This window comes from Tupaia chinensis, unplaced genomic scaffold (assembly GCF_000334495.1).
Source record: "Tupaia chinensis unplaced genomic scaffold, TupChi_1.0 Scaffold000217_1, whole genome shotgun sequence".
Taxonomy (NCBI): Eukaryota; Metazoa; Chordata; class Mammalia; order Scandentia; family Tupaiidae; genus Tupaia; species Tupaia belangeri.
The window spans coordinates 5294550-5305618 of record NW_006159692.1 but is presented as its reverse complement, the minus strand read 5'-3'; the positions used below and the strand labels follow the sequence as shown (position 1 = coordinate 5305618).

Genomic DNA, 11069 nt, shown 5'->3' with positions numbered 1-11069 from the left:
TCAATCTGCATCGAGTCTGTACATTCCGGTGCCTGCGCTGATTCTACCTGCAATGACTTATTTCTCCACAGGCTACCATTGACTTGGTGGTCGGCTATGACCCACCTTCAGTTCCACATCCAAATGACCCAAGTGCGACCAGCGTGCCAGGCATGGGAGGTAAGCTGACCCCACGAAGGCCCAGCCCAACCCCAGGGGAGCCTCTAGAGGAAGGCTGCCGTGTTGTCACACCACCTGTGCTCTCTGCCTGACCTGACAGGGCCCAGAAGGCTGGTGGAGCTGCCTGAGTGGGGAGGTGGCAGCTGTCTATGAGAAGCCAAATGAGAGGGGAAGGGCACACAGCCCCTCTCTGAGAAACCACCAGTGAATGTGCTTCATGGGGAAAAAAGGCACCCTCACAGAAATATAAGACATAGAACAGCTCTCTGTCTCGTCCTCCTGAGACAGCTATGGTCAGCAACTCACGACACTGATTTCAAGGTTACCATCCACATAGTGACTCCTGCAAAGGAGAGCTTCCAATATTAATGACAGAGCATACGAGTGAGGATTTTTCAGGAAAATTCACTGCAAGTGAAGAAACTGGTTATGGTCATAGATCCCAGGGGCTAAACACCACAGGGGTTTGTTTTGAAAGAATGCCTTCTTGGAGTTCTGCTATCGAGAAGGGTGCAGACACTGGGGTATTGGTAGCTTGACTGAAAGTGTGTGGTGTCACAGGTGTCCCTTTCAGTGCCCACCTTAAGAACTGTTCCCATGAAAGGCTGGGCTGACCCTGAGTACAGGCTTAATCTCTTCAAGACTAACATGGCAACACCATGGCAACTTGATTCTCCCGGTGTCAGTCGGCCTCACCGGAGCCTACATTACTGTGGCCGAATGAACTATTTTGAGACTCTTACATCTATTTCGGAAGAATCCGTTAAAATTGTGTTTTGTCCAACTAGAGAAATGCAAAAACTCATTCATAGCCAGACTTCCCTGGTTAAATTTATTTCATTCCGTGAACACTGAAGTTGCTTTGCTTGAAATAAAATTTGATCCAGTTTAGAAAACACTTGTTGATTCCTGCCCACAAGGCATAAGGAGGTGAGAAAAGGCATTGTTTTGCCACCAAGGAGCTTATAGTTTGATAGGCAGGTAACACAGAAACATAAATAGTTACAGCTCAGAGCTGAAAGTAATAAATACCCCCCAGGGAGACCTAAGCAGTTGATTACCCAGGAAACAACTTAGAGAAAGTACTTTTTCAGCTGTGTAGTTCCACTGTATATTCTTAGTGCTTAGCACAGCTTGGAAAATCCAAATTGTTCAGTAAATGCTTGATTGGTTGCATGGAGGGATGATGGGTTGCCAGTGGATATGGCTTAATTTTTTTTTTCAAGAAGGGCACTTTGGAGAACATGTTGAATAGACCGGAGTGCCTGGTTCATGAGAAGTGAGCTGAAAGGGAATCAGGTTCCTAAGGACTCGAGGTGCTGAGCTGAGACATTTGTCCTTGAAGGATACACCATGGAGAACCAGGGAGCATTTTCTGAACAAGGGGTGGACTTGGTCAGAGCTGATCTGAAATGATCCATGTGCTAGAAGATTGATGTGGGCACGATTTCCTGCACTGGGCTTCTCATCAAGCGGCTCTGGCCAGTAGACTGAGAGTATTAGGTCGGTTTTTGTTTTTTTCTCAAGATCTTTAGTAAAAATCAAAGTGCTCATATAGACAAGTAGTTTTCAGTTCTAGACAAAGTCAGATTACCTAGCGTGAGCGCTCTCACGTGCATCTCTCTGGCAGCCCTCTTCAGAGGGCCTAATGCAGCTCTCCGAAGGGGAGCCCCCCAGCCCTGATGGAGTCCCTGATGAAGGCAGATTTGGGAGCTCATTTTGAGAACCCTGGAGATGTGGATTGCACCTGTGTGCTCACTTGAGAGAGACAGAGAGGGAAAGTGAGACCATCCCTCACCCCCAGGGGGAATGGTCACACCGCAATCACTTCTCCAACTCTCCCTTCTTTCAAGATTCTGGGCACGCACACAGACGTGCCCAGTGTGTTAGGGCTGCTAGGCCAAGTGGGATCCAGCCACCTTAACCCCATGCCACAGACTGGCCAAGGAAACCATCCCTTGTAACTAAGCGTGGCTCACATAGGGAGTTGCCTTCACTCAGGAAGGAGACAGATCAGTGCTAGCTGCAGTCAAATGCTAGGTTAGCTTTTGCTTTCTTTGTTTTACTTTTTTTTTGTCAGATGGCATGTGTGCTTGCCATAGAAAGAGAGAAAAATGTATAGAGAGAAGTCACCCTCCAAGGGGAAGTGGTCATGCTGCAACCCCTGTTCCTCCTTTTCTTCTGCCCCTCGGGCACGGGGCACACATATACATATATATGACATGTCTTCAGGCCACTCGGGCTGAGATTCAGACTCCAGTCAGCTATGTGGGATCCAGCTCCCAACACCGAGTGCTTGACTGTGACACCACCCAACCAGTCTAAAAGCTGGGCAAGAGAGAAGAGGGCTTACAGAGACGCAGGAAGAAGGCCACGTGACCAGAGAACAGACTGAAGTAGTATGGCTACAAGCCGAGGTACGTTAAAGAGTCCCAGGGGCCTCTGGCTAGAAGAGACAGAAAGGATTCTTCCCTAAGAGGCTTTAGAAGGAGCATGTTCAATGTCAATGCCCCCCTCCCCTTTTAAGGTTTTTGCCATAGGGTGTATGCGCTTAGCAGAGACAGGCAGTGAGAGGGAAAATGAGAAATCACTCTCCAGGGGAGATGGCCACACTACAATCCCTTTTTGTCCATTCTCCTGGGATTTGGGGCACACACACATGTGTGCCTGGTGTGAGTTTCATGCTGTCAGGTCTGGGATACAAACCATGGTTGACCCTGTGGGAGTCCAGCACCTTAACCATCATGACACCTGCTGGGCCAGCCAACACCCTTGAAAGAAAGAAAGAAAGAAAGAAAGAAAGAAAGAAAGAAAGAAAGAAAGGAAGGAAGAAAGAAATACACACAATATTTTTGGAGGGGAAGAGAGAGAAAAAGAGGAGAGTACTGTCCAATAGAGTCCGCTCCGAGCCCCAGCCAGCCTGGATCACAGGCACGTGTGTGCACCCAGCATGTACAGGGTAGCTCCTGGAAGCAAGCCAGGGACCTTTCCGGGGAGTCTAGTTCTGTTACTCTGTACCACCGTCTGGCCCCTGCCAGCACCTTGATTTTGGATTGCCAGGGCTTGGAACTGTGCCCAGTTTGCAGTACTTGGGCACTTTGTTGCCACAGCTGTGGGAAACGAATACAACCAGCAACTTTCTAGTCAGTGGTTCCCCACTTCGCACTGCCCTCTGTGGTCAGGAAAGAGTCGTTCTGTGTAGAGCCCCTTGGCTGTGGATCAGGTTCATGCCTGGGCTTCTCTGATGGGCACGTTGGCACAACCGCTGACTTGGTAAAGAGGCAACTTGCACAGAAGGGTGTGCTTGTCGGTGCCTTCGGGCTTCCTTCTTTGTGGAACACTTAGTGCAGCATTGTTTGATCCTGCTTCACTTCCTGCCACACCAAGGGGAGATTTCCTGCACAAATACCTTCTCCTGCCATGCAGGGATGCTGGCCGCTGCTGTGGCTTAGGCTGGTTTCCATCCCTTCAGCCTAAAGTTGGAACAGGAGAAGGTGCTTCCAGAAGAAATGGGCTTTTCATTATCAGCATTCTGATCTGAGAGCATCCACTTAAAAAGTGCTTGTCCGGAGTCCAGTGTGCCAAAGGGATCGATTGACCCCCATTTTCTCTCCTGCTAGCCACCCTAAACCACTGAGCCAAAATGGAGTAGTCCACAGCGGGAAGTCCCACTTGACCTGAGATGATCAAAGGAAGTTGGTCTTGGTTGTTTGGAGGAACCTGAAAGCTACTTGCCCAACCATTGCTCTGTTCAGAACAGGTTTGCAGAGCAGAGCCTGACCCCCAATGCTTCCCTGAGGCTGGTGCCCAGGCTATGAGGAGCACCCCCTTAGCCGTCGGGGGCCCTTTCCCGAGAACTGTGCAGTAGCTTTGCCAGATTGCTGAAGAGCTCCCAAAGGCACACGCAGGGGTCAGGATCTCGGCCCCCTCGTTCATGTACGCATTCCACACTTAGCAGGGTGTGTGTAGGCCATGAGGGGAGAGAGAAAGAGAAAGCAGCAAGCCCTCCGCTTCTGAAGGCGTCTGGGAATGGGGGAGGCCTTCAAGGTAACAAATAGATGCAAGACTACACGGTGAGGACTAGAAAGAGCACTATGAGGAGAGCAGGAGGGGGTGCAATTCACCCCATCTGGGAGAAGTGGGGAGCCTGCCAGAGGACAGTGCATCTCACCAGAACTTGAAGGAGAAGAACTCACCTGATGGAGAATAGGAGGAAGGGCATTCTGGGAGCTCAGACCTAGGGCCCTGTGAGGCAGCAGGCAGCCCTCTTTTTAAAATTTATTTATTATTAATTTATTCATTTGTTAAGCATCATCCCAGCACACAAAATGTGATTTCCCATCCAGAATACACTGTATAGTGGCTTAATCATGCTTTGTTATCATCAACAAATATTTTTCCATGTCTTGTTTCATATACATATTTTTCCCTGTATTTCTTGCCCTCTGCCATTTCCCACCTTCCTCCCAGACTGTCTCTGATATCTACAGTTGCTTTCCATTCCTTTATTCGCCCCACATCTTTTTGATTCACAAAGTATCTTAATTAATCTCACCACTTTCAATAGCAGATTCAGCTGGTATGTACATATCTGTGAACACATGTCTGACTTTAGGCATGAACCTCTGAGTAGAATGAGTACACTATAACGTAGCACCCAGCTGATACTATATAGGTCACTGTAGTCATAAAATAGGTATTTTTTAAATATATTTTTTAATTTCAAGAAAAGCAGTTTTAGTTTTAATAAATCAAAATTTTAAAAATGCTAAGAGAATTTTTCTTAGAACTTAAAGCCAGGGAACAGGTTAGGATTCTGTTCAAATAGCAAGTATATGAACTTAACGGCAGCTCAAGACAAGAAAAAAATCCTTGAATCTGGAAAACAAAGCATAGAAGAAAATCAGTAATGTTTTAGTCAAAAGGTGTAAGATTCTTTTTCACCAGTTCAGTCTCATGTACTTTATTTTCTGTTGTGGTCCAGTCTTCTCGTTTGAATTCTGGAAGATAGCATTCAACTCCAGACTCGTCCCTACCATTAAGTTGGCCATTTTCTTAGATGCTTTTGAACTCTTATTTCTGTGTGTCTGTATTTGGTTTTCCTGGTATAGCACTCCCTTCAGAACTTCTTGGACAGCTGATCTGGTGTTGGTAAGTTCTTTCAGGCTTTGTTTATCTGAGAATGTTCTTGTCTTTTCTTCCCATATGAAGGATAATCTTGCTGGGTACAGTATTCTTGGTTGAAACTGGTTTTCCTTAACACTTTGAATATATTTTCCCATTCTTTTTTTGCTTGCTTTATTTTCAATGAGAGGTCTGCTGTTAGCCTGATGGGATATCCTTTGTAGGTAACTTGACATTTCTCACTTGCCAATCTTAGTATCTTGTCTTTGTCTGTGGTTTTGATCAATCTGGCTATAATGTGTCTTGGAGAAGATCTTCTTGGATTGATTCTATTTGGGGTCCTTTGTATTTCCTGGGACTGGATCTTTGAGTGCCTCTCTAGGTTTGGAAAGTAAAGTTTTCTTCCAGGATTTTATGGAATAGATTATCAATGCCCTTATTAGTCTCTTCGCCTTCTAGGATACCCATTATTCAGATGTTTGGGCGTTTAATGGTATATAGTATTTCTCGTATATTATTCTCATTTAGGGTGGGGGTGTATTTTCTCAGTCTTTGTAGTGGATTTTTCTAGACCAGTGATTCTGTCTTCTACATCTGAGATTCAATCTTCTGTATGATCTAGTCTCCTTTTATTTTTTAGAGGTTTTTTGCTATAGGGCGCATGCGCTCGCCAGACAGACAGAGAGAGAGTCAGAGAGACAGAAAGTGAGAAATCACCCCCCAGGAGAGATGGCCATGCCGCAATCCCTTCTCCTCCATTCTCCTCTCGGGAACTTGGGCACGCACGCACACGTGCCCGGTGTGAGTTTTAAGCCACCGAGTCTGGGACGCAAACCGCGGTCGACTATGTGGGAGTCCAGCAACATAGCCATTACGCTAACTGCTGGTCCCTCTCTAGGCTACTTTTAATACTTTCAAGGGAGGTTTTGATTTATTGTATTACAGCCTTCATCTCTAACAGCTCCATTCAGTTCTCTTTTATGGTATTTCCTCTTTCCTCAAGAAATCCCTCACCTCCTGGAATTCGTCGTCTTTTTTCTCCTGAATTTTCTGGAGTTCATTGTCTCTCCTCTCTTGCATCTCTGTCACTTTGTTACTATGAATATTCTAAATTCTTCATGTGATATTTCTGTGAGTTCCATTGTACTGTCTGAGGATGAGGAAGAGGTTATTCTTTTCCCTTGGGAGAGAGGTATTTTCTTGCTTTCTCATATTTCTTGTGACCCTGTGGTAATTTCTGGTCATTTGATGGGTTGTGCATTCCTTTCTACTTCTTGAAGTTCAATCTGAGTGTTCAGGTGTGCAGGAGGAGGTGATCTGCAGTCTCTCTTCTATTCCAGTTTTCACCAGAAGTTGCCCTCCCTCTCTAGAAATGAATCTGGAGGATGAAGTCCCAGCAGAAAAATCTTTATTTTCAGTCCCTGGAAGCAGTATTTCACAGCTCAAGCCATCTCAGAAGGGCTTAGTTTTCTGCCCCTCTCTTAAGGTCCCTTCTAGCATAACATTCTGTAGGTGTGTGTCTTCTTGAAGGGAATGTGAGGTGTGGAGCCACAAGTGTTGAGTCAAAGGAGCAGAAGGTAGAGGAGCGAGGGGGTCACACTCGAGGAGAAAGCAGATCGGAGGGGACCAGGGAAGGACACGAGCAGGTTCAGGCAGGGCAGTGGGAGCAGAGCTGCAATGATCCGGAGAAATCCAGAATCAAAGTGTTGCAGTGTAAACCTACAGAAGGTGGAGGTTCTGAGTGGAAGGGGGAAGGAAGTGGAGGTGTAGGGTAGGAGTGCCAGGGGCTTCATTGATCAACGAGGAATCTAGACATGTAGCTGCAGACTACATCATGAGGGTAACCCATAGAGGGATTAAAATTCATGCTGTAATATCATTTCCCCCCGGACAATGCCAGGGAAGATCAACCGCAAGGATTCAGAAATGAGCACTAAGCTTAGCAGGAAGAACTCATGACTGACCTTCGAAGTACAGAGCTAAGCTAGGGTGGGCTAAGCATGAACAAATGAGTGAGTTGGAGGAAGATTCACCCTGGGTTAAATTGTGAAGCAGTACATTTAGGGAGACCTTTTTCTTCCTGTGATTGCTTCTTTGTCCTCCTCTGCCCTCTGCCTTCATGGTGTCCTATCCCTCATCCATCGCAGCTTCCTGGGAAGTGTTCTGTGCTCCATAAAAACTCTTCTTCCAAGAAGAGTAGTCTGAATGTTTCAGTCCCTCCAAAAATAGCATGTTGGCAAATGCTCAAGGTGATGGTATCAGGTGGTGGGGCCTTTGGGGAGGTGACTGGGTCATGAGCGTAGAGCCCTCCTGTGTGGGATTAGTACCATTGGAAAAGAGGCACCAGGGAGCTTGTTCACCCCTTCCTCCATGTGAGGACACAGTGAGAAGGCACCATCCACAAACCAGAAGACAGGCCCTCCCAGGCATCACACCTGTTGGTGCCTCCCTCTTGAACTTCCCAACTTCAAAAACTGTGGGAAATAAATTTCTCTTGTTGATAAGCTACCCAGCTTATTGTATTTTGTTATAGCAGCCCAGACAGACAAAGACACTAGCCAAAACTGATGAATCAGTGAAATTAAAAATAAGAAAAGTTCAGGGTCAGCAGATAAGGTGCTGGCTGAGGCGCTGGACTCATGGCCGACTGCAGTCTGAGACCCGGGCCTGACGACTTTCTTTCTCTCTCTCTCCCTCCCTCACATGTGTGCCAAATAGCAAATTTAAAAAATATATATAATAATAATAAAATTAAATAATTTTTTGAAAAATAATAGAGAAAAAACTCAAAAGTTCATTTATTGGGTGCTTCTCTGTCACAGGCACATATATGTTAAAGGCTTACATTCTGATTAATGCAACTTTACAGTGGCCTATGGTAGATACTATTATTTCCCCCTTTATACAAATGAAGAAACTGAAGCTTAGGGGAAATAGGAAGCTTGTTTAGACTCACATGACTTTAAACTGGGGTTCGAACCCAGGCAGCATGGCCCCAGAGTCCAAGTTTTAAAGTACGTACTACATGGCAATCTGATCGAGCTAATTCATGCCAGGATGTGAATGGCTGACAGGTGACTCCTTGTGGATATTAAATCTCTTGCATGGTTTTGCCTTGGAAAGGAGGAGTTTCAGAATCTCAAAGTAGAAGCACCAATGTGGACTTTTTTTTTTTTTTTTCCTGGACAAGGTAGTTAATCTTCTAGGCTCTCTTAAGTTATATTGTAGAAATTACCAGGAGTTCAAAAAGTTTGTCTATTAAAAAAAAAGAAAAGTTGGGCCAGCCAATGGCACAGTGGTTAAGGCAGCTGGATCCCATGTGGCCAACTAGGTGGTTTGACTCTCAGACCTGGCAACTTGAAAAACATGCCGGGTGCATGGGCATACATGCCTGAAATCCTGAGAGGAGAATGGTGGAGAAAGTATTGCGGCATGGCCATCCCCCTGAGGGGAAATTTTTCACTTTGCCTGTGTCTCTGTCTCTGTTATCCCCCTCTCTCTGTGTTTCTCCGGTGAGCATACGCACCTAGAGCCAAAGAAAAAAGAAAAAAGAAAAGATAATGTATGTTAATGCATTTCAAAGAGTTTGTGAGTAAAGAAAAGAAGAGAGGCAGTAGGCAGAGTTGATTCTGGTTGTGTTTTTTAAGGAGAGAAAGTTCTGAGTATACTTGAAAGCAGAGGGAAGGCCCCCGTGGAGAAGGAACCACGGGAGGTACTTGAGAGAGACCGGATGTTTGGAATCTGGAGGAAGTGGGATCTAAGTAATGCCGATGTTGTGGGCTGGGGGGTCACTCTCTCTGCGAAGCAGGGACAATGTCTTGCCTGTGTGTGAGGGGAAGCTCAGCAGATAAGCAAGGGGACAGCTGTGTGTTGCAATGACAAACCAGGAGACCCAGGGGAGAGCAAGAAGACCCCCTTGGTCTGCTTGGCAAGATAGATAACAAGGTGGGCTTCCCACCCACCATGAGGCTGGAGCTGGTATCTGCACTTTAGAAAGCTCAGCCAGAAGGAGAGGTGCAACAGCTCACCAGTGAAGGTCTCGGGAGATGGCCTGCAGAGGAGGGAGAGCAGTCTCTCTCCAAGGCTCTGGTTTGCCACAGGATTTCTTCACCGATGTTGTGGGCTGGGGGGTCACTCTCTGCGAAGCAGGGACAATGTCTTGCCTGTGTGTGAGGGGAAGCTCAGCAGATAAGCGAGGGGACAGCTGTGTGTTGCAATGACAAACCAGGAGACCCAGGGGAGAGCAAGAAGACCCCCTTGGTCTGCTTGGCAAGATAGATAACAAGGTGGGCTTCCCACCCACCATGAGGCTGGAGCTGGTATCTGCACTTTAGAAAGCTCAGCCAGAAGGAGAGGTGCAACAGCTCACCAGTGAAGGTCTCGGGAGATGGCCTGCAGAGGAGGGAGAGCAGTCTCTCTCCAAGGCTCTGGTTTGCCACAGGATTTCTTCACTTCTCTGTCCTAATGGCAGAAAGTCCTGCTGGCCGTAGGCCGGGTCCCAGTGATTCCCGGCTAGTCCTTCCACCATCCCTGTGGTCTCTGGTGTTCTCTTGGTCTCTTTGAAGACAGCGTGAGTGCCCTGATAGGTCATGAACACATCTGCCTAAAGAAACTGTACCTGAGTTGCAAGTCAGTGTCACCAAGAGCACTCCTTCACCTGCCACCTCAGGGTCACTGAAAGCAACATGGCAAGCAAAACTCTGTCACAGAAACCCAGGTGTTCTGACACTTGCAGGGTAAGGCCCATCTCTAATGCACCCCCTCTGGGTATTACAGGAGAAGAGGAAGAAGATGGAGGTGAGGAAGACAGACTGGATGGAACCGTCCGGAGCCCTGGGACCAGGGGGCCGGTGGGGACAGTGTCAGAGGCTCAGCTGGCACGGAGGCTCACCAAGGGGAAGAACAGCCGGCGGATGCTGTCCAACAAGCCACAGGACTTCCAGGTAGAGACAGCCCCGGGGTCCTGCATCCTCCTTTACCACCGCACGGCCTGTCTTCCGGCCCCTGCAGTGATGTTACCATGAGCCTGTTCCTAAGGCCGGTAGCTCAGCAAGGGGGAAGGGACAACTGTGCACAAACCCAGTGAGGACAGCTCTCCATCTTCCCTCTGCATGCAGGGGTGGGCTGAGTCGAGCCAGATGAGGTTCTTCAGAGGAGTAAGACTAGACATCTCCTTCCCACTGCTGGTAGGCAAGAGTAATAGAATGGAAGCATGGAGAGCCCGTTTATCCTAGCTCTGGGCTGCCGTACACATGGGAGGCTGCACGCAGCGAGTGTGTGCATGGCCAGTCTCAGGAGGCCAGGGAAGGGGCTGGAGTCTGCAGACACCTCGGCCTGGCCCTGCTCTTTCTGACGCCAGCTTTGAACCATTTCATCCCCACCCCATGACTGCCTTTGGCTTTTCTTCCTTTTTTCTATTTTTATTTTTAAGTTTTTGCCATAAGGTGTGTGTGCTCACTGGATCTATTTTTATTTTTAAGTTTTTGTCATAAGGTGTGTGTGCTCACTGGAGACAGAGGGGAAAAGTGAGAAACCATTCCCGACGTGGACGACCACACCACAATCCCTTCCCCTCCATTCTCTCAGGATTTGGGCATGCACACGCATGTGCCTGGCATGATTTCCAAGCTGCTGAGTCCAGGACTCCGACCACAGGCGGCGATGTGGACGGAAGTCCAGCACTGTAACCACCATGCCACCTATTGGTCCAACCTCACCCTGTACCCATCTTCGGAATGATGCAGGCGGCCGCTCACAGGCCGTGAGCCCCCATAGCCCGCAGAGCC

At 47.6% G+C, this 11069-nt stretch overlaps 1 protein-coding gene across 2 annotated transcripts in view; it reads left to right on the top strand.

Annotated features, from left to right (window-relative positions):
* Positions 1-11069, top strand: part of MYOF (myoferlin) — a 197264-nt gene that overhangs the window by 47684 nt on the left and 138511 nt on the right. For both annotated transcript variants that reach the window (XM_006147643.3, XM_006147642.3), the window contains exons 5-6: positions 72-159; positions 10060-10226. In XM_006147643.3, coding sequence (XP_006147705.1) covers positions 72-159; positions 10060-10226 — 255 coding nt within the window. The remainder of the gene's footprint in view (positions 1-71; positions 160-10059; positions 10227-11069) is intronic.